Raw genomic sequence first — 651 nt, forward strand, 5'->3', positions numbered from 1 at the left:
GTGCTGCGTCACGTCGTGGTCATCGCACAACGGTGCAAATTCTTCTGGACGCTGGGGCCGACGTCGACAAGTGCGTAAACGCAAGCTTTGTGGACGACGATATCCAGCTATTGGTACCACAGTGTTCATTGCTCTATGCGTCACTTAGCTTGGCCTAGGGCGGGTCGACCTCTCTCTTTGCGGCGGCTTTGATTGGGCACGAAGAGGTTTGCCGCATCCTGCTCCGTGCCCGCAAATGTCCACGCGCCGGACAGCGTACCATCTACTCGGTCAGCTGAATCCTTTGCTCACATACCTCATGCATAGAGTGGTCAAACGGCGCTGACGGCTGCAGCGCGCGGCGGCTACGCGTCGGTCGTGCGACTCTTGCTCGATGCTGGCGCCAGCCTCGATGATCAGCACCAGGTCTCTTCCCTTCACCCTCTGCGACCGCTACTCATAGGCATTTAGGCGCGGAGCCCGGCAGAAAATTGAGCGGAAATATGAGTGAAATATATTGCCCGTAATTATCTTTCCCCTTTCCCCGGAGAGCCTTTGCGGGCCAAAAGTACCGGCTCGGGTGTAAATTAGACAATGACGCAGAGACTCGTACTAGCCGTGACTGATGCTGATCTGGCCAATGTACAAGCGCTTTTGGACGCCGGTGCCAGT

At 56.5% G+C, this 651-nt stretch overlaps 1 protein-coding gene across 1 annotated transcript; it reads left to right on the plus strand.

Moving 5' to 3' along the window:
• Window positions 1–235: 235 nt before the first annotated feature.
• On the plus strand, window positions 236–474 carry SDRG_15801 (hypothetical protein; the record flags this gene model as incomplete). Its single annotated transcript, XM_008621983.1, has 3 exons — window positions 236–269; window positions 335–405; window positions 451–474. The coding sequence occupies 3 exons, from the start codon at window positions 236–238 to the stop codon at window positions 472–474; spliced, it is 129 nt and encodes a 42-aa protein (XP_008620205.1).
• Between the last annotated feature and the right edge of the window lie 177 nt (window positions 475–651).

Source organism: Saprolegnia diclina (genome assembly GCF_000281045.1).
Source record: "Saprolegnia diclina VS20 unplaced genomic scaffold supercont1.103, whole genome shotgun sequence".
NCBI lineage: Eukaryota > Oomycota > Saprolegniomycetes > Saprolegniales > Saprolegniaceae > Saprolegnia > Saprolegnia diclina.